The sequence below is a fragment of the Crocodylus porosus genome, unplaced genomic scaffold (genome assembly GCF_001723895.1).
Source record: "Crocodylus porosus isolate Cpor-Errol unplaced genomic scaffold, CroPor_comp1, whole genome shotgun sequence".
Classification (NCBI taxonomy): domain Eukaryota; kingdom Metazoa; phylum Chordata; order Crocodylia; family Crocodylidae; genus Crocodylus; species Crocodylus porosus.
The window spans coordinates 2,986,824-3,008,099 of NW_017728945.1; the positions used below are offsets into that span (position 1 = coordinate 2,986,824).

General features: G+C 49.0%; 1 protein-coding gene across 1 annotated transcript in view; it reads left to right on the top strand.

The window, feature by feature from the left end:
• The first annotated feature begins 19,766 nt into the window (after positions 1 to 19,766).
• Positions 19,767 to 21,276, top strand: part of ANGPTL4 (angiopoietin like 4) — a 14,271-nt gene continuing 12,761 nt past the window's right edge. The window contains exon 1 of the mRNA XM_019550683.1: positions 19,767 to 19,802. Coding sequence (XP_019406228.1) covers positions 19,767 to 19,802 — 36 coding nt within the window. The remainder of the gene's footprint in view (positions 19,803 to 21,276) is intronic.

Sequence of the window (21,276 nt, forward strand, 5' to 3'; positions counted from 1 at the left end):
CCAGCTGCCACCCCTACATTACTGCCCTGGTCAGCAGCACCTGATGTGCATACAGCCAGCACAAGCCCCAGTGCTCTTTCACCAGCTCCGTGCTGCGAATCTGTCTCTACTCCTGCTTCACTGCATGCTCTGGCAGCCTCCATTCCTCATCCTCTGTCTCCCATCATCTTCTTCCGCTGTCAATTCACAATCAAGGGTCATCCATTGCCAGATCTTGTCCTCCATCTGACAAGGCTGTGTCCATTTTGATCTGCAAAGCCTCTGGATCCACTCTCCCACCTAGAGAGTTAAAGATCCGTGCAATCAGGGTGCTGTTGCCACTTCCCCCTCTGTTGCCTCTTGCTACAGCCCTTCAAGATCCCCTACCCCCTCAACCTCTCCAACAAAGCTGAGAGAAGGCTGAGAAGCGATCCAAGAAGGCTTCCCACAGCAGACCTTCGGGCAGAACGGGCAGCTGGCCGCCAGTCTGCTGCCACAGGTGGACTTGAGTGGGAAAGCTGCTCTCCCCAGCAGCAGATCAGGAGGGCTTAAGAGGATCCAGGTGGCTCATCAGCTGGGGTGGGGCTGCTTGGCCAGGTGAGCAAATACTTAGGTCTCGGCTGCCTGTGAGGGCCCCTGACAGATCCATCCTAAAACACATTTTGCTCGCATGAAGTCTGACTTCCTGGAATCAAGTTTACTCCATAAATATGGTACTTTTACTCCCCCACTCTTCTGCTTAGAAATAACATTAAGCTCTCAGTTGCAACAACAGATTTGGTGGGGAAGAAGCCAAGGTAGTGGAGGAACTGACCATTACTTCTCGATTAATACTTTCTACCATTCGACAAGTAGAATAGTCGCATGGCAAATATCAGTAAACAACCAGAGGATAGACAGCATCTAATCTGCTTTCTTATATAGAGCCTCCAAATTAAACTGAGGGCTGAGCAATCAAATAAGGAACTCCCTCCTTCAGAGACCTGGAGCCCTCTTCATGAATGAACCATGATCTCCAGCACAGCAAGGGCCAGGAATTTGAAATGAATGCTGCTGAAACTGAAAAATGACTTAAAATAAGGACAAATGCTCTGACTGTGAAGCCACCCACATTAATTTGCAGCCGTCCAATTTCCTGTCTTCTAGCTAAATGTGACTCTTTACACAGTAACCTTAGAGTACCCAAGTGAGTAGGAAGAGAGAGCAGGAAGAATTACATAACTCCAGCTCAGCCAAGCTAAAAAAGTATGGGTGGTGTAAAAAACACCCCTTTCTTGTTCCCTTCCAGCTTGCACCATGTAAACTGGGATTCCTGCTTCACAAAGGGCAGTGGGCATGTACACGCTGCTAGAAGCTATCCTTGTCCAGATACTGCTGCTTTCAAAGGGGAATCCTCTACCCCTGCCCTTCCACGGTCTTTCGGAGAAAAAAAGTGTCCGCGTTATGTAAAGGCGATGCTGAGGCTCCACGATGCTGGGAAGCCGCAGGGCAGGCGCTCGCTGGGGGTGCGGTGCTTCCAGGCAGGGGCAGCCATGGGGGGCCCGACTTGTTTACACGACTCTGAAAGTCCCTTGCCAGAGCCGTGCAAAGGCACACAGTGTACATAGGAATAAGACCCGTGAGGATTTATCATCCAGCCTGCAATGTTGTTCTCCAGTGATGGCTGGAAAGCTGTGAAGAATTTTCCATAGGTGAAGCCAACCATTCCCAATCAAGCCAGCCTGGAAATGTTAATCACAGCTTAGCAGGAAATAGCAGAAAACAGCCCCAGAAGTGGTGGGGTTGGCAAATGAGGGGCAGAAGGCCGGTTCTGAGGTTTTGTGCACATTTAGGATTACAGAAACGAGGGTGCAAGTCCCTCCCCTGTCATGGTCTTTTGTGTCACTTGGTGGGCTCACTGAGAGTAAAGGACTCAAGTGTTCAAAGCTACCTAACTGCTAATGAAAAGCAGTGAGATTCGGTCTCCTAGATGTCTCAGTCCCTTTTGAAAATGAACTTGGCTCCTGAATTACTGAGGCATGTTTTGACCATCCTTCCCAAGTTCCTCTGGGATTTAGTTTCTGTCTCTATAATGGGGGTAACAGCAGTGCCATGCTTCACAGGGGGTTGTGAGGGCAAATGCATTAGAGATTGCAAGGGGCTCAGTGATAGTACCTAAAACAGGGGTGGGCAAAAAACGGCCCCGGGGGCCAGTTGCGGCCCGCCAGGCCATTCAATCCAGCCTGCGGGGCCCCTAAAAAATTTAGAAAATTAATATTTATCTGCCCTGGGCTGCCTGTCATGCGGCCCTCAATGGCTTGCCAAAACTCAGTAAGCGGCCCTCTGCCCAAAATAATTGCCCACCCCCGACCCAAAGGAAAGAAAGAAAATTGGCCTTCCACCAAAGGGCCAGTAAAAATCAGGGCAGCTAACAGGGACATAGGAATTCTGATTTAAACAGCTGTAAAGCTAATATATACTCAGCTCCCATAATAATCAGCAGCTAAATGAATCCAGTAGGGTTCACTCCCTTTGTCTGCTCTAGATTCATGCATAATCCACTAAAGAAAATAGCAGTCTTTCACTGTGGGCACATCTACACATGCTATTAGTGTGCAGCAATAAACTCCGTCACATATTGCTGGAGTTTATTGCCCCTGGGCACACCATTTGCACATATGCCTGGGACGTATGCAGCACATTGAGCTGGGCTGGAGCAGCCCTGGCTGCCAAGGAGCCTGGGGAGGGGGTCAGTCTGCCAGCCTGGGGCTGCTCCAACCTAGCTCAGCGTGCTGCAGAGGGGCTGGCTGCAGCACGAGGGTGCATCAGTGCAGGGCTCGCCAGCAGGCAGCCCCCACGCTGAAGCACCCTCGTGCCCCAGCCAGCCCCATCCTCGCCTATACATGCAGTGTTGCAGAGTAAAAAAACCCTGTAGCAGGATAGTATTTGTATTTACAAGTACTACCCTGCTGCAGAATTAATTATTTTCCTCCATCCTAATAGCTCTGCATGTGGAGACACAAAGCATTTCCTGTGCAGCTAATTAGGCAACTCCACAGTAAACGTCTTGTGCAGATGTGCCCTTTAGGCGGTGAGAAAGCCTTGGGCTTACAGGACCAGAACCTCTTTAACACTAACAGCCCTCTACATTGCTCTGATACCATAAGTAGTTTGAAATCAGCCTTTAACTCTTTGGAAGCAGTTAGAAGAGCCCTGTATGTACACCAGTTCCTCAAGCGTGCAGAATATCGTTTTACAGACAACCATGTCTATAAAGTGATATGCTCTCTTCTGCCTCTGTCACACATGTCTGGGAACAATATCTCAAGTGAGTTAGATACATTTTCTATTTATTTTATTCAGACTATTACCCCATCTTCATCACCACAGCATATGAGCACTTCCAGTTGGGAGTTAACCAAAGTGACTCACGTCTGTTCCACGTGTTTCTCTCGGTCATGCTTTCCCTGAAGGGAAAACAGTCTGTGCAAGACAGTGTTTGGTTTTGCTGTTTTTTCAGTGTACGTGTTGCTCTGGTTCCTGCTCAAGCTAGAAGAGACAGTTCAGTGGCAAGTGGCTGGGATTTGCAATGCAAGGGCATGAGTACAGCTGGTTGGGAATTTTCTGTTTTGTTTCAACATTTTCAAAATGGAACATTTCAGTTTCAGTTCAAAATGAGCTTTTATGTCGAAATTATGTGAGTTATAGGAAATATAAAATATACATACAGGGTGCATGTACACTAGATGCTACTGTGCATTGGCAGGCACTAACCATGATGCGATGCTACTGCACAGCAGTAATGAGCTATACTGCACATTAGCTCGTTGCTACTGCATGGTAGCATCTGAAAAAAATTGTGTGGGGATGCTATTGCACAGTAATGCCAGTTACTGCACTGGTATTTAGTACTTGCATATGCATGTACTAAATGGCTGCGCAGTAACAATTGCGCAGTCCGCTGCTCATGTAGATGTGGCCACAGACTATTCAAATCAAGACAAAACGTTCTGAAATTACTGAAACAAACTATTTGGGTGGACCCAAACTGCTATACGTACATTTGGGGATATTTGATTTGCACAAGTTTTAGACTTTTTCTAAGTCGGGATGGGAAAATATTTTGAAAGCTCAGATTTGCTTGCAGAAGGGTGAAGCCATTTCTTGGTCAGCCCCAGGAGCAAAGGGTGAGGTGCTCTTTAGTTCCTTTGGGGGCCCATCCCACTTTGGACAGCTCTCCCTGTGTTGACTCTGCCAGTGTACTTCATTCCTGATCAGGTGAGACAGTACTCCGTCGCGGAGAAAGAGGGACAGGAGTTCATTCATGTGCCTGCCAAGGGATCCTGTGGGATAGAGACCGCCAATTCATTCCATGCAGGCAGCACCAGCGAAGTAACAAACTTCTATGACCGTGCATCTGGGCTGGATGTGAACCAAAAAGTGGCTGAGTCTAGGGCCTTTTTCATACAAAACTTCTCCAGGATATAAGCATACTGCTCCAGTGAACATGCAGTTCTGAATACACCCTCAGCCTACACAGGCGCAGCTATGCTGCTGTGAAAGTGCATATAACACCCTAACTTGTGCTTGTTAGAGCTGGGTCCACACTAGGGGGTATGCCAGTGTGAGCATTTTAGGAAAGTGTATTCTCCTAAGCAAAGCAGTCATACAGAAACAAAAACCAGTGTGTGCATAAAGCCCTGAGCTCAGCCTCAAATGCCATGTCAGGGTTTTGGAGCCAGCTCAGTGTTCGGGACATGGGGAGTTAAGAAATCTCTGTGAGATGTTAACATAGCCTCCCAGGGTCAGGGATGCTTGTTCTTCTAAAGGGTGTGAATTTACTCGGCAATTCTAAAATGAGTGTCACATGTGCCTTGTCCCTTATTTATTTTAAACATTTTCCTTACATCTGCCTGTTGCTAACACTAAAGCAAACATTGTGAGTAACCTTCCTCTAAATCAGCAACTTTCCCATCTTTCTCCATGACGTCAGGATCCAGTCACCAGGCTCCACAGCTGCAGAATTCATTCGAGTTCAGACCATGCTGAACTTTTGCACAGTAACCTTCAGTGTCAGTGTGAGGAGGAAGGAAACAAGGAAAATAATGATACCCACTCTGTCTGCACTGGATCAGAGAATCATAAAAAAGTAGGACCCCCAGAGGTCATCCAGTTCATCTAGGATCATCCCTACCCAAACCATCTGATACAAATCCTTGTCTAACCTATTCTTAACGCTGCACAACTTTGTCACACAACCACGAGGCATGTTGCCCGAAGATGCCAAAACCACCCACACCTGCCACAGGTAAAGTAGGGGGACGAGGGCTGTCAGTGCTCCACTGCTGCAAGAGCTGTTCAAAGATAAATTCGAGAGGTCCAAGGAAGAGGGCTGCGTCCTCCCTGCTACAGAGGAAAGGAAAAGCCCTCATGGTCTGTACCAATCTAGCCATGGGATAAAATTCTTTCAGGATCCCAAATGTAGCAATCAGTCTGACCGTGAGTGAAAGGGCAAGACCCTCTAACCACAAATGTCTGTGTTTTAGTGCCAGCAGGAGCACTGGCACACTCCAGTCAAAATCCCCAGTCTTAGCAGCAGACAACACACAATGTCTCTGAGAAAAGGAAACCGCCGCACACACACACACCCACGCACACCCCCCTCCTGCCACCTGTGGCAACAAGAAGTGGGGAAATTCCTTCCTGGCTCCATGTGGCAACAGGAAAGTGCAGAAGCATGGGAAAAGATGAAACACCCTCCCTTCCACTTGGCACCCTGGGATCAGCAAGCATAACTCTTCACATCAAACTAACAAGACTGCCGGAGCTCCTCTGTCTGTATCCCTTCCATGACTTATCCCAACTGTTTCAATCTCCTAAGTCAGCCAGTTGTGGAGCTGTGCTTCATTTTTCTACTGCTGAGCATGGTCCTCTCCAGTATCCACCTGACCTGGGCTATAGAGCTCATCTCATTATTTCCCAGTGACCCATGTGGAAGTGGGGAGCTCCTAAACTTCCAACTGTTGCTCTTCACAGCATACTCCAGGCCTATGAAACCACTCCTAAATCATCCCCAGCCAACACTTATCCAACCTTTCCTTGAAACCTCCAACAATGGAGACTCTACAGCTTCACCAGGAGTAGGCAGTCTATGCCAATGCCTCACTGTTTAAAGATGAAGAGGCTTTTCCTGATATCCAGTCTAAACTCACTTTTTTGCAACTTCAAGCCACAGGCGTGCATCCTGTTCTCTGCATCAGTGGAAGAAAAGGCATGCTCTTTTTTTCTTTATGGCAGCCCTTTAGATATTTGAAGACTGCTATCATGTCCCTTCTTGATCACCTTTTCTGCAAATCAAATATGCTTTTTTTTTCTTTCAGCCTCCCTTCATGTGATTTGTCTTCCAAGCCCTTTCTAGTGTTTTGTCACCTGCCTCTGGACCCTCTCTAACTTCTCCACTCCCTTTGTAAAACACTGAGCCTGAAAACACACAATACTCTAGATGAGGCTCAACCAGTGCCAAGTAGAGAGGCATTGTCACCTTCCATGTCTTGCACCTAATGCTTCAGTTGATGCAGCCCAAAACTGGTTTTACCTTTTTTGCAACTGCATCACACTGCAGACTCATACTGAGGCTATGATCCATCAAGACTCCTAGATCCTTTTCTGCAGTACTGCCATCCAGGCAGTTGTCACCCACCTTGTAGTTGTGTTTTTGACTATCCCTCCCTGAGGTGCAGTACCTTGCATTTGTCAACACTCATATAAATTCTGCTGTCTCTAGCCCAGTTTTCAGAGAGGCACAGAATCATAGAAATTAAGGTTGGAAGCGACCTGAGGAGGTCACATCTAGTCCGCCCCCCTGCTCAAAGCAGGACCAGCCCCAGCTAGATTATTCTAGCCAGGGCTTTGTCAAGCCTGGTTTTAAAAACTTCCGAGGATGGAGGTTCCACCACCTCTTTAGGTAACCCATTCCAACGTTTGTACCACTCTCCTAGCGAGAAAGTCGTTCCTAATATCCAACCTAAACTTCCCTTACTGCAACTTGAGACTATTGCTCGTTGTTCTGTCAATCTATCAATCAAACTTTCCAATTCATCAAGGTCCTTCTGAATCAGGGTCCTATCTGCCAATGTGTTCGAAGTTTTTCCCAGTTTTGTGTCATCTGCCGATTTTCTCAGGAAGCTCTCTATTCCAGAATCCAAATTGTTAATACACACCAAACAGCACCAGACACAGGACAGGCCCCTGCGGGACGCTACTCAAAATCCCCTGCCTTTTTTACATGGATCCATTGATAATTACCCTTTGCTTGTGACTGTTGAGTCAGTTGTCTGTCCAGCTTGCTGTGGCTTTGCCTATCCCATATTTCTCCAGTTTGTTTATGAAAAAGTCAAATAGGACTTTGTGCACTCTAAAGTTTGGTCATACTGTGGGTGGTATTCTGCGGCTGAAAAATATTTGGGTGCAGCAAGAAGATTCATATGTTATTTAGATTATCTGCTTGTTATTGTTCTGATGGCAACACTTACCCGTGGGGAAGTGCTGGCTTATGAGAAAGGAGAGGTTTGTCCTCGTCCTGCAGATAACAAAGTGTTAGAAGCAAGGTAAAAACAAGTGATAGCATTAAAAAAGGAAAGGGAAATGTTACATTTCTGGCAGAGTCTGCAGCAGAGAAAATGTAGAAGTCCAAAAGCCAACAGAGCAGGAAACCCTATGGCAAACTGATGTTGGGCAGAGAAACCATCTTCCCAGACTCCGTTAGTGGTGTTAGGAGTTTCACAACCCTAGAGCAAAAGGCAGAAATGGCCAGGCTGGCCCAATCCTGCTGCCTTTCAACCAGCTCCTCTCTGGGCATCTTGCAGTGTAATGGGCTGATCATCTCCCTGAAGCTGCACGCAGAGCAGACACTTCTCAGCACTGCATACCTTCCCCACCAGATTGTGCAGAGGGCGCGCTGTATGCCCAGTCGTGAAACAAAGGGGGAGGCTGGGTGGATCTAGGAGAGCAGTGGGCAGGTGCAGGAGGCGACCACCTTCATTCCTACTGTCAGCCTGGACCTGCCGAGAATCCTCTGCAACAGGCGCTCCAGCTATGGCATAAGGATGGGGCCCTGGGCTGTAATGAAACTGTACTGTCAGGGAACCTGAAGAGGTGGCAAATACCCGGGCTCCTGGCTACTACCCACGTGGCCCAGGCCCCCCATGAACTCCAGGATCTGTTAACTGTTGGTACTGATCTCCAGGCTTGTACAAGAGGAGCAAGCCTTTCCCCGCAAGAGGCGTGTGAGGGAGGGTCTTTACACGTGGCTTCTACTGGTAAGTGTCTTCTCCTGGAAGCAGATAACCAAGCTCTGTAGCTCTTCACCTCCTTATCAAGAGCGGGACTTTGCTCTTTGAGTAGCCCCATTGCTCTCAGGCAAGTTCAGCTCCATGTGGGACACACAAAGCAGAATCTCTCGAATGCACTGTCCAACTGGGGGACAATTACCCATTGGGGGGGACATTGTGCAACCCTCATCTTTACTGATGAACATAGAGTGGGGGTTCTGACATTTTAAATGACCAGCAAGCGAATGGACCAGCACACATGGGCAGAGACAGTCTGGGAGAAAATCCACGAATACAGAAGAGGTCAGAGGTCTGCAGAGACTTTAGAGTCATGACCATTTCTTGTAAGCAGGTAAATTAAAAAATGAAAGAGCTTCTGACAGTCCATTTTAAGCTCTGCTTGTATTTGACTTCACAGAGAAGAATGTTCCACAAATCTTCAGTCATTCCCAGCACTAGCTAACTTAGAGCCTTGGGGGATTTTCCATTTTTATTCATTAAAATTTAATGTTTCTGGGGCTTTACATCTTCTACTAAGTCTCCTTTATGCCAGTTGAAATATTAAAGAAATAGAAAGAAAACAGAAGGAATAAATCAGTTGGAATACTTTATATAAGCCACTCACCTCCCAGTTACAGAATATGGGCCAAGCTCATACCTTAAGTAACTCCATTATGGTTTATGGATCCATGGGCACCATGGATTGATTTGCTTTGATGTTTTATCCTACGAAATACTCAAGAGTCTTTACAGAGAGTTTCGCTGTTTGTCCCAGTGACTTGCAAGTGTTCTTCTGTTTCCTATTTTAGAGAGCTCTTGAATGGCTATTGAAAATCTAGATTACCAGAACATCAAACTCCGCTGCTCTATTGCTACACTAAAAAAGCATGCTTTTTCATGCCTGCTACCATTCCTTGGGGCACTAGAAAATTGTGTGAATAAGAGAAAAATGAAGAATTTCTCCATTTTGGGGGGAAGGAAAGGAGGTATTTTCAGCAAGGAGTGATGCTAACAGCTAGGCCTTTTGCATCTAACCTGCCATCTTGCTGCAGGCCATTTTCAAACCTCTGCACAAACAGTGCTAAGATGTACAGAAGGGCAGGTCTCCAGGCCATGGAGTCCATGCTGCCCTTCCCTACACAGAATTGCCCCGGATTCGGGGAGCATTCTGCACAAGGTAGAAGGATGCAAGGTGGATCCAGGACTTGGAAAAAGGGCGTCCAGGAGTAGTGACTAGTGTTACAGAGGTGACGTCACCCCTGCTGCCAGCCTCCCCGCCCCCTGCCTATGAGCCTGAACATAGCATGCAGTAGGAGCAGCAACCAGGGGCAGCAGAGGCGGGAAGCAGGTTCTCCAGTTTGGCAGAGAACACCGAGGGGCCGGGGCGGATTAACGCAGGGGCCCATGGGGCCCTGGCCCAGGGACCCCTGCCAACCAGGGGCCCCCTGGGAAAAATCTCTGATGTGCTGGACAGTCCAGCATGGTGCTGTGTGGATATCTGCATAAGGCAGTGATGGCAGCATTGCCCAGCAGGGCACATGGCATTGGCAGCAGCCGGGGTGCCGCCTCCTACCCAGCCACCACCAGTGCCAGCAGGGGTGGGGCTGCACTGGGGCTGGGCATGGGCTGCTGCGGGGGCAGGAGGGCCTGCTCACCCTGCCCCCAGAGTGCAGCAGGTCCCCAGGATGGCGGCGGGGGTGACAGGTGGCTGGGGGGGCAGGTGGCTGGGAGGCCTCCAGCACCTGCCTTCCTGCCTCTTTGGGCACTGCAGCAGCTGGCTACACCTTGCCCAGGGCAGGGGGGGCAGCTGCAGCACTAGGTGCACAGCTGGCCCCTCGCCCCTCAGAGGAGGAAGAAAGAAAGAGCCCCTTCTTGGGAGGCGCTAGGACCCTGCAGGGGGACCACACCAGGGCTGCAGTTGCCCCCCTCCCGCAACTTCCAAGACGACCCGGGTGAAATTTGTGTGGAACCAAAGTGGCAAAGATGTAGCAAGGCCGTGGGCTGGGCCTAGCCTGGCCCAGGGCTCAAAGCGCACAGGATGAGCCCCAGGGAAGGCTGAGGGGGGATGTTTTCAGATGGCTCTTTGCCTCAGAGCCAAGGGCAACTGGTGCCTCCCGAGTAGGGGAGGGCACACACAGGTGTGCCCTCGGTGTCAGTGGTGGGGCTCCTCCAGGTGCCACCACCGCCATCGGTGGCGGTGCTGTTGGGGGGGTTCATGCCCCCTCTTGCCCCCACTACATGTCTCATATGCTTAGAGCTGAAGCCGGGGTTCTCAAACCTTTACACTCAAGGTGTCTTGTGGTATCGACTCAAGGCACCCCTCTAGGTTCAAGGCACCCTTGCTTAGATGCAAGGCACTCCTCCACAGACTCAGGACACCCCTCCTTAGACATGAGGCACTCCTTCATAAACTGAAGACACCCCTCCTTAGACTCAGGAAATAAGGAACTTCCTGTGATCGTTCCTAATGTGCAGAGATCCTGACCCTCCTGCAGTTAGTGGCACCCAGAAAGCTGACTGCCCCCCTTTTTATGATGGAAGATAGAGCAAGTAAGATGGACTCCGTCACCTCCCAGTTACAGATGGGAGCTCTTCTAGACAGGTGATGTAGCTCTAGCTTCCCGTGGAAGGGTGGTAGCAGGAAGCTGGGGAGAAAGCCCTGAAGGAAGCATGGAGGGAGACGCTGTCTGCACTGATGATCCAAGCCTACAGCAGAGTTTAGCAGGCTTCCTCAGACCAAGAATTTGGGGGATGCTGTATTGTGGGGAGGGCGAAGTGCTTGCAATTTTCTTCCCCATGAAGGTGCTGATTTTGATCTTGTTGAGGACAGGCAGAACAGCATATTTAATGGGTCTATTCATTAATACTTTTTGATTTTTTTTTTTTATAACAGGGTGGGGGGAGCCTCCAATTTTCTGTTTGCCCAGAGCCCCAGTAAGTCTTAATTTGCCACTTCAGGGGACTGGGCAGGGAGAAGGAAGCTGCCCGCCACGGCTGCCACCAGGACTGGCCCACAATTGTTTTGGGTCCCTTGCAAGGCATAACTTTGGGGCCCCCTGATGCACAGAAGGCATTGGCAGTGGGGGGCATGATGAGTGCAGAGGCAGATAAGGTGTACAGGGGCCTTGGGCAAGCACAAAATTGAAGGCCCCCTCCCACCATGGGAGCTGGGCTTCAGGGGGAGAGGGGCCCCTTCCCTGCCTAGTGCTGGCGGGGAGGCTGGGTGGACCCTGCCAGGCTGGGGTTTTATGAGCCACCTGGAAGAAGAATTTCTCAAAGACTGCACCATCAAGCCCTTGCTATATGTAAGATATATTGATGACATCATCATTTGGACTGAAAACCTGCAATTTCTGATTGAGTTCCATCGAAATTCAGCAATCATCACCCCTCCTTCCAACTATCTTTTGAGTACCCCAGAAGCAACATCTCCTTTTTAAACATGAGGATCAGCATCCAGAATGGTAAAATACAGATGATGTTATACAAGAAACCTGCAGACCAGCATACATATCTGCACAGAACCAGCAATCACCCTAAACATACAAAGAAACCTGTGATACGTATCCAAGCCCTCAGATCCCACCAAATTTGCACTGAGAAGGACACCCAGGATTTCTACCTCACCAATCTTAAAAGGGCTTTCACACAACAAGAACACTCCTCCAGAGAGATAGATGCACATTTGAAAGAGCCATCCAGATACCAGGTGAAGAATTGCTGTTGTGCAGAAGGAAAACCCCCACAATTCGCCCACTGCTGGTTATGACACATCACCCTTCCCTCAAACCTATATGGAAAATCCTCAACTACTCCTAACTTGTACTAGAAGGAGACCCAGTTCTTAAAGAGATCTTCCCAGATTCACCCATCCTAACCTTCAAACAAGCACCAAATCTCACTAACCTCATCACCAGAAGCAAACTTCCTACGACCCAAAACATACTGAATGGACCCAAGCCATGCCATGAAATGAAATGCAAAACCTGCCAACACATCTCCACCACACCCACGATTACTACATCGCACAACAGAGCCATCAGCATCCCTGGATCTTACACCTGCACCTCCAGAAGCATATATCTCATCCAGTGCACCAAATGCCCTGATGGAAAATACGTAGGAGAGACCAAACAACTGCTCACCAGAATGAATGCACACTGGAAATCTATTAAAGACCAGAATACCCAATTGCCAGTGGGGGTACATTTCTCACAAGAAGCCCACTCTCACTCCAGTTTCTCAAAATTAATCCTCAAAGGGAATTCACAAAACACTTTTCACAGACATGCCTATAAACTTCACTTCATCAACCTCCTGGATACAAAAAATCATGGACTAAATATAGAAGAAATAAAAAAATGTAGACCTCTTGGTTCCAAAATGATACTTTTTATTAAACCAACTGGGAAATCACAAAAAACCTGTCCTTTTCTGCAAACTTTTGAGCTCAAAGGCCCTTTATCAGGCTCTGAGAAAAGTATAGACAGTAAAAAGTCCCCATAGATAGGAAATACACTTCATTTTTGCACAAAGGGAGCTGTAGGTGGAAAGCTGTCCCTCTGGGTCCAGCTTTTTCTTGTGATTTCCCAGTTGGTTTAATAAAAGGTATCATTTTGGAACCAAGAGTTCTACACTTTTTTTCCTTCTCTTCTCAGACCAGCACAGCTACCAAGTACATCCCTGAAATGTGGAAGATGCCAAATTTTAGCTGATTTTGGATTTTAAACTTCATTTCAGAACAACAAGAAAGATTTTTTTACCTCCCCGCCTGCCATCTGACACCTCCAGGGAAGGAATTTTACCTAATCTACATACCAAAGAGCAACTCAGCACAACTCTCAAAGACACAGCTACATCCCTGGACTAAACATAGTCATTGTATGTATGACACACTATAAGCTGCCTGACATCTGACTCCCTAGGTACCGCTCCACTTTTCCCTGCTACATTCCCCTCCCCAGCCTGTCTCTCACCTACTGGCTCCTCAATTTACATCTTCACCGACTGCCTGCCTTGCTGCAGCCCAGCCTCTGGCCTCTTTGCTATTTGTTCCACACACCAACTGCAGATGCTTCCCCAGCCTGACCAAGGGCTTTTAAGCCCAAAAGCTTGCTAAGAAAGATATTTCTAACTATTGAGTTGGTCTAATAAAAGATATTTATTAGACCAACCACAACACTACGCCCCTGCACACACAGGCTCCCCGCCCCAACCCATTACACTCATGTGCAGGGAGCTGCTGCCCGGCTGTCCCGAGCAGCTCCGCAAATGCAGAGGGCCGGACTGGGCTGGGCCCAGGAGCAGGTAAGGCAGGGGTCTCCCAGCCTGACTCGGCTCCCTCCCCTGCAGGTGCAGCAGGGCTCTTCAGGCAAAACCCCAGCCCCATCAGCGGAGAAGGGATCCTGCTTCCAGCTGCCAGGGAAGCAAATGTGAAAGCCACAGTTTTAAACTTGGCACGGGGCAACCCGCATCCAGGCCTGCTCCGCTCAGCTCTCATCCAGCCATGGTGGCAATGATGGGGGGAGGGGAAAAAGGTGGGCATGTGTCCAGTCTTCCTCTTTTGAAAAGGTGGCCACCTGAAACATGGTCCACAAAGGGGGTGGGGGTGAGACAGCACCAACACACCCCATCTGGATCCACCCCTAGAAGGCTGGAGGGGCCGATACCTGCTGTGGAGCATTATGGTACATACAAGCAAAGTCATAACGTTGGCTGTTGCATGAAATTAGCATTATGGATTCTTATCAGAGTATATCACCCTTAGGCAACAGTTTTGGTAATATAACATCAGACAGAAAACCATGATAGTTCATGTAAGAAGCTGGATGTTGCACAGATCTTGGCTGTAACACAGGAAGTAAATAAGCTGGGAAGCTGGTCACTGCTCACAACCCCATGACTAAAACAAAAGTGAAAAAGTGTCTGGTGCCATGTGGCACCTCCATATCTGGGTGCCCAAGCCAAGATCCCTTCCTGGCCCTGACTTTCAGGATGCAGGTGCTCAGTCTATATGAAGCTAAATCAACCTCATTTAGCTGCTCCTGTTTTCTCCTATTGTTACCCTCCCCAGTTCCACTGGTTTGTTACAGAAAACACCCTGCCCTGCCTCCCAATTATCCTTTCACCCCTATCCCTCCCCAGCAGCTCAAATGACCATGTTTCCCCTTGTAATTGCGCTGCTGGGAAGTGGGAAATGCATCTGCAGGTGCTGCTTTGCTGGAGACAGTTTTCTGTGCCTCTAGGCAAATGGGGAGAGCAGCACAGCAGTGTTCTGCAAAGACCTGAAAGGAAATGAAGGCTGACACCCTGCAGGGAAGGCGTGCTGAATGCCAGTGTCTCCAGCTGCTGCCAACCGGGCATGGGCAAAGCAGCAGGGAAGGCATCTGTGAGAAGACTAAATGTGCAGCTCCTCCGGAAATGAAGTGTCTATTAGGGCTCGATAAAAAAGCTTTGAAGAAAAATATTTCTTTATAAAAAAAATGGGGTTTTTTGCTCACAAACTTGCATGGGAAGTGGTTGCTTTTTTCCCCCTCCTCCCCTATGTTGTGTAATTATGTGATATTTTCAACATTTTATTTATATTTCTTCATTTGAGCTTTTTCTTTCTTTTTTCGTCTGGCTCATTTCTGAGAGTTCGTGACTTTTTCCTCCCCAAATGATCAGAACAGACGAAGAAGGAGTGTGGAGGGTTGTTGGGGTGCTGCTGTAGGAGTTCTCAGCTGGGAGCTGGGACCTGAGCACTTCAATTAGGCACTGCAGGGACCAGGCTGAGGGGTCGGTGGCTAGAGAGAAAGAGAAGAGCCCCAGAGCTTTCGAAAGGGACAGTCTCAAAGTTTAAACAAAACTATTTATTTTTACAGATTGTTAGCAAAGTCTGTGTGGACAGAAGAGACCTCCTGATCCACCCCCCTCTCCCCCATGAGCAGACACTTGAGTAAGGATGGATTAAGCTCCAGAGCAAGGAAGTAGGCACGTGAAGCAGAGGGGACCTGCCCCTGCTGACGCCACCACCAGTTCCTGGCTAACCTGGGGGAAGAGGGGCCCAGACCAATCCTGCCCTGCTAGGCTGGAGACCGGGGCAACGTGTAGGAGATGCACATGGGTGCACATGCACCCCTTGAGCGTGGCAGTGCACCCCCTACAAAAAGGCGCCTGTGGGTGGTTGCCGCTCGCCATCCCTCTTGCTGCTGATACCGCCAGCGGCATCTGCGGGCAGTCAGCGATCCCCGCTGGCTGCCGCTGCCACTGCCGGCAGCATCTGTGGGTGGTCGCCAACCCCTGGTCAGCGCTCACCACCCCCTCCTCCCCCACCGCCAACAGCACCGGCAGCGTCTGTGGGAGCTCCCGCTTACTGCCGCCGTGCTCCCGCCTCTGCTGTGCACCCCCAGCCGCCAGGGGCATGCGTCGTTCAGGCTGGGGACAGTGGGGGCAGCATGCAAGTTCCTACTTTCCCCGCCTGCTCCTTGCCCATTGCCCTCTCCCCTGATATTCCCCACTGCAGCTATTGCCCCCAGCTGAGCTCAGCTCCTTGCACAGCCTCTCTATGCTGCGCATGCAGGAGTGGCTCTGGCCTCCCCCATGTCTACGTCCATCAGTGACAGCAGCCGCACCACATGGGTTCCTCCTTCCAGCACCTACTTCCAGCCAGTGGGGGACACCTGCTGGGGAGAGGCGGGCAGGGACCAGGTGCTGGAAGGAGGACCCAAGGATCCTGCATGCCACAGCCACTGCCCCAACCGAGCCTGGTGCCTCAGATAGCCACAGCTTGCAGGTGGAGTGGGACAGAAGCAGCTCTGGGGCTCCCTCTGCACTAGGGTGGCCACCACAGAGGACAGTCCAGTTGTTCTCTGTCCTCTATTGATATGAAACTGGACACCTTTACATCCTCTATGTTTCTCTTTTTCTTGAAGAGAAAAATAGAGGACATAAAGGCATTGGGTTTCATATCAGTAGAGGACAGAGGGCAGAGTAACAGAAAACCAGAATGTCCTCTGTGATGGCCACCCTACCCTGCACCCAGATCAGCTGGGGACAGCAGCAATAGTGGCAGAATACATCCACAACACTACACCCCCCTTGAATCTGCCCCTCCAAGCAGCCATTGTAGAGGGGAAGCAGAGAGGGCTCTAGCAGACAAAGTGCAGGAAAAGGGAGAGAAGGATATAGAAAGGGTAGGAAAAGGACCAAGGAAGTAGAAGGAGGCAAAAATATAGTGGGAGAGGAGGAAAGGAAAGGCCTGGGGCTGCAACTCTCAGCCTTTCCCAGGCCATGGCCCCCTGTTACAACACACATCGATTTCCTTGTAGCAAGACACAAAGAGAGAGGGATTACTCTAGAGGACATGAAAAGGACCAGTCAGCCATGGGAGCGTGTAGCGAACTATGGAGGACAGGAAGCAAAGGGCTAGTAACACCAGAGACAGGGCTGGTAACACCACCCTGGTGGTGGTTAGCTCAGATATGAGAACTATCCCATATTTTTGAGGATTCAGTCATCAGCCTGAAATTACCACTCCGAAGGATGCTTTGTCTTGGTTTTACCCCAGTCCAGCACCCTAGCGGCAGGTGATGACCATCATGAAATACCAGTGAAATGCCAAGAGACTAGAAGAGTACTGAAGTTGCAATGTTCTTCACAGAGGACTGTGAGACACGAGATATCTATAGACTGGGAACCCTCATATTAGTTCTGGGCTAGTAATGGAAACGCTGATAGGGATTCAACTCAAATAGAATTAAAGGACAGGAAAGCATGAAAAGACAGGAAGCAATTACTATTTTAAAGAAAATTGTTTGTGTCAAACCCTATTTCATGCTTTTAGGAGATAATTGCTAAATCTTGTACTGAAAGGTCCCAATTGTTGCTATTAGTCCCAGCCCTGGTGAAAGTCGGTAGGCCACTGTTGATCCTTTGGATCATGGTGCACGCATAAGAGGTGTAGTCAGGTGCCTGATGAATCCACCTGTACAGCATCCTACAACCATCACACCAAGACTTTTGATGTGTACGGCTAGGCAAGAGTATGGAGGAGTGGAGCCTGCCCAAGACCAATCATGCCCCCTTTATACCACTGAGACACAATCCAAAGACCAGACCGAGTCCAGAAGTGCAGTGTCCCAACAGTTGTAGCTTCTGCCAGCAACAGGTAAGAGCTGCTCCTGACTGCCTGATGCCTCAGAGGAGCCACCCTGCCAGGAATAGCCCCACCACTTTGCCACCAGGCCCTCCAGTTGGATATAGTTTATGGTCAGATCCAGGTCTGGGTGAAAGTTACTGGGTGAGCTAAACATCCCTTATTCAGGCTAATTGGGAGGGGTAGTTAGGCCCTTTTTATGTAACAAAAGAAGTTACTATCAGAGATAATAGGCCACATAACAAAGCAAGCATTAACTCCAGGAGATAGAGGTGAGCTCTCTCAGCCATCAGAACTTCAGGTGACAGACATCAGCGGCTACCACCAAGCCACCATTGCATATGCCCACCCGCGCACTCCTGGCAGCCCTGGACAGCTCCGCAGCAGCGGCTGCACCGCCAGAGCACAATGTGCATGCTAGGAAGGCACGCGCTTGCATCTGGTAGAAGGCCCAGGAGTGTTTCATGCACTTTCAGTCAGCTTCCTGGCAATGCTAGAAATCTTACTGTACTTGGCAGAGATGCAATAACTTGATGATGGAATAACTGCCCGAAGAGTGGAGGGTTTGCCACCTCACAGGAACTGTGACTATGCATGCGGTCATTGCTTTGCAAACATAACTGGAACTCAGCCACTAAACTTTGGAACGTAGACCAGCTGAAGGAGGAATTTCCCAGGCAGTTTTGCAGGGGCTGGGGCACTGCTTCATTCCAATGTGGACTTATGAAATTCAGCAGAAAGTGAAGAAAGCAGTAGAAAGCTGTTGTGAGTGTGGCCCCAGGATAGATAAGACTTCTCTGGGGCATAAGGTTTACTGAGCAGGCCAACATGTATTTCTGAATGAGGAAACAGTCTGAAATGCATGTTTCTGCTACATTTAGGGAAGCAGGCCTTTGTGCACGATCTCAGTATATAGACAAGAGTGCACCAAAGAAATACTTGACTTGTAACATCAATTTTTCATCATAATGGAAACAACCAGGAAGAACACAGCCTCACTGCTCCGGAAAAGAGTAAAACAGAAGTTTGGTTAGTAAAGGTATCTGCGTCTATACATCTTACTTTGTAAGACATTTGGCCTTGTACTGCATGACAATCTAACTGAGAGTTTAGCACTGTACAATGCTGATAAAATCCATGGTACATGAATTAAGTACTGGAGAACTGGCAGGTCTCAAAAAAGTAATTAATAATTATCAGTAGGATGTCACCAAAAGGCAGCATTTTTAATGGGGTTCAGCAGGGATCAAGTTGAGACCGAAGGTCAGTCGACATTATCAGTGATGGAGAAGCCAATACCAAATCATTACTAGTAATGTTTGTGGATGGTGTGATTAATAATAATGAGGACAGGCAGCCGAACAGAGTGAACAGATATTTTTTTCCTTTTTGGCCTTAGGTGCCAAGAATCCGCCTAAGTACTGTTTTAGGTGCCACTTTGGATCTTGCCCATCTCCTTGGATGTAAATGGGGGCAGTGTCCTGCAAAGCCATGATCCTGAAAAGGATTTAGGGGATAATAGACAAGCAACTCAACATGAACTCCCAATGCAGTGCTGCGGAAAAAAGGGCTAATGTGATTCTTGGATATAGCAACAGAGGAGTAGTGAGCAGGACTGGGGAGTGATTTATTTTCTTGGTGAGAAGACTCTAGGAGAGTGCATACAGTTCTGGTGTTCACATTTAAAAGAGGATGTTGAAAAATTGGTGAGGACGCAGAAGGGAGCCGCAAAACTTACTTGAGGGCTGGGGAAAGTGTTTTATAGTAAGAAACTTAAAGAGGGCAATCTGTTTAGCTCATTAAAAGAAAGATTCAGAGGCAGCTTGATTACAGTGTCTAAGCACCCCCATATGGAAAAAATACCAGGTACTAATGGATTCATTAATCTAGTATATTTATATCTATCACATATATACATATCACAGATCCCTTCGAGGTTAAGATGGGAGTTAAGCAAGGCTGCATCATTGTTCCAACACTTTTCTTGATACTCTTCACTGCAGTGCTACCACTGACCACCAGCAAGCTTCCAGTCCAAGTGGAGCTAAACTACTGAATGATGGCACCCTGTTTAATCTCATTTGACTCCGAGCCAAAACCAAGACCACCCTGACCTCAATCATTGAGCTCCAGTACGTTGATAATGCTGTAGTGTTTGCAGACCTTCAGGCAATCGTCACTGTCTTCGCCAAGACGCACAAGACTAGAAGACAACTAAGGTCCTCCATCAGTGAGATCTTAATGAGCTGTCCCCAGCTCCAGTAATTCAGATTCCCAGTGAGACTCTGGAGACTGTTGTGTACTTCCCACACATCAGAAGCAATTTCTTACAGAAGGCTGACATGGACAAAGAAATCCAATATCGCCTTGAAGTACAAGTGTGGCCTTTGGTTGCCAGAGGAAACAGGTGTTCAAAGATCACATCTGATCCAGCTCATGGTTTATCAAGCAACGGTGATCCCCACCCTACTGTATGGAGCTGAGATGTGGACAACGTACAGGAGACACCTCAACTCACTGCAGAAGTATCATCAGTGCTGCCTGTAGAAGATCCTTTGAATCCAGTGGGAAGAGAGCCCAGTGGATCACCATTAGCATCCTTTTGCAAGCAAATACCATGAGCATTGAAGTCATGATCATCTCATACCAACTTGTCTAGAGTGGCCACATCATCTGGATACCTGACTCCAGACTCCTGAAGCAAGTTTTAGTCCCCCAGCTCAGCCAAGGTGCACACCCCAGAGGAGGGCAGAGAAAGCGGTTCAAGGCCGTTCTCAAGGCCAACTTGAAAAAATTGACATCAGCTCACGGGAGACTATCATCCAGGGCTGCCCCAAATGGAGGAAGAGTCTGCTGCAAGGATCGCAGGACTTTGAAACTGGACAACCACAACAGGAGACAGAAAAGGGGAGTGGCAGGAAAAGCAGGTCGCAGAGCAGAGTTACCCACCCCACGTGGAAACACAGCCTGAGTTGCAACAGTCTGTCAGTCCAGCCTCATCAGCCACCTTCAGACCCACAGATAAAGCCATCATGGAAGACGATCTTCCTTGACTGTGAGGGATTGCTGAGATACATGTATATGAAGAGGGAGTTATCTCAACGATGGTGGCTGGCCCTGAAATAAATTCCCAAGGGTGGCAGTGGAGTCTGCATCTCCGGACACCTTCAGAGAGGTTTTAGGCAGGAACTGAGCTTAATATGGGGGCAACCCTGCCGTGTATTGGTCTGGCAGGACAGAAGCTCAGCCTTTCCAAGCCTCAAATGCCGGCAGTCCTCAGACTTACCACCCAACTGGCTCCTGAAAACACTGTAACTCAGAACCCATTTTCCCATAGGTTATAAACGGGGGGGTTGTTCCTGATACGCTTTCACCAAAGATGCCCCAGAATTTTGTACTCCGTCATTTACAGATGAATAATATAGCTCTCTTATGTTGCAAACAGCAATCGTATTGATTTGGAAGGCCTTCTCTGAGGTGACTTTGCCGGGCTTTTGGAAGGGCTCTGGGCCAGCGTCTTCTCAGGAGACCTGCCTGCGGGGTTTTCCCGGAGTCCCGCCGGCTTTCGTGAAGGCGCGTCCGAGCAAGTTCGCGCACACATCTTCTCCGGGGAGGCGGGCGACACAGAGACTTGTTCGTGCCGCGCCGCAAGTGGAGGAAGCCGAAACGGGGGGGAGGGGGGGGTGTATTTGGAAACGTAAGTGGGAAACCTGGTAGCTGGGCCCGGTGCTAGTCGAGGCCGGGCCCGGGACAGATCGCTCCCTGTAAAGCCGCACACGTCTCCTCAGCACCCGCAGCCACGCCGGGCGGGGCTGGGCGGTCACAAGGCAGCGCCGGCGCGGCCGCGGGCGC